The sequence below is a fragment of the Chionomys nivalis genome, chromosome 3 (assembly GCF_950005125.1).
Source record: "Chionomys nivalis chromosome 3, mChiNiv1.1, whole genome shotgun sequence".
Classification (NCBI taxonomy): domain Eukaryota; kingdom Metazoa; phylum Chordata; class Mammalia; order Rodentia; family Cricetidae; genus Chionomys; species Chionomys nivalis.
Window position 1 is genome coordinate 10,613,626 of NC_080088.1, and position 1,036 is coordinate 10,614,661.

General features: G+C 41.9%; 1 protein-coding gene across 1 annotated transcript; it reads right to left on the reverse strand.

The window, feature by feature from the left end:
* Positions 1-227: 227 nt before the first annotated feature.
* Positions 228-801, reverse strand: LOC130872030 (28S ribosomal protein S17, mitochondrial). Its single transcript, XM_057765827.1, has one exon. The coding sequence runs from the start codon at positions 717-719 to the stop codon at positions 330-332; it is 390 nt and encodes a 129-aa protein (XP_057621810.1). The 5' UTR covers positions 720-801; the 3' UTR covers positions 228-329.
* Between the last annotated feature and the right edge of the window lie 235 nt (positions 802-1,036).

Below are 1,036 nucleotides of genomic sequence, written 5' to 3' on the forward strand. Positions count from 1 at the left end.
CTAAGGAAATAAAACATATCTATGTAGCAAACCTGATAGATGTGTTTGAAACAAAAAATATATTTCTACATAGACTAAAGGAACTAGTAACTTGAAATTTTTACTTTACACCTTTAGACATCAGTGACATTGTTCTTTCCTCCCACAAGAAGCTTATTTTTTCATATATTTCACTCAGATTTTCCCATTAGTTAGTTTCTTTTTTTTTTGTTTGTTTGTTTGTTTCATTTACTTTACTATTTCATTCATGTCACAAGGGAAACTGGACGGCTAGTGACGGAAGTCAGAGAGGAGACATAAAGACAGAAATCCCTTTGGCTCCTTCTTCCCTAGGTGGAAGACACCTTGAGTTCCTCTGGAGTTTTACTTGGGTTAGCAGTTTCTGAACTGAGTGGATTTTCTAGGAAGGCGGTCCCCGCACAGCGCTTTCCTGTGACTGGGTCGATAACTTGGCCAACTTTGAAAATGATCTCAGCCAGTTCATGTTTCACGTGCTTTGACCTCGCAACCGGCAGAGCTTTGAGGAGCACGATGTCCCCGACGGAGCACTGCTGATGGGCGTCGTGAGCAAAGTAGGTTTTCCGCTTGTTGAAGTACTTTAGCAAGTAGGGATCCAAAACAAGTCTGGTTGCTCTGACTTTAGCAGTTTTTACCATGGCTGTGCCAATCACCTTTCCCACGACCCATTTGGCATGGACGGATGTACGGATTACTGACATTATGGGTCTCTGAGCACCTGGAAGCCTCGCTCACCTTCTGGATTCTACTATTCGGACCTAGGCGGGCGAAGCATGGGGCGCAGCGTGATCCCATTAGTTAGTTTCTTAATTTAAATTTAGACTGAAGGATCATTTTGGTTAGAACAGCCCCCAACAAGACAGAAAGAGTCTTGATCTCAGAAATAAAGTTCATAATTGCAGTTACTCAAGCAGCAACACTGTTGTTTTCATGGTACCATGGTAGACTCAACCTCCCCTAAAAGTCAAATTTCTGCAGATGGTCTGTGACTCAAAGAATAAAAAATTCTCAAAGATTT

Excerpts from the sequence above, each read along its gene's own strand:
- LOC130872030 (XM_057765827.1), bottom strand. The coding sequence starts at position 719 with ATGTCAGTAATCCGTACATCCGTCCATGCCAAATGGGTCGTGGGAAAG.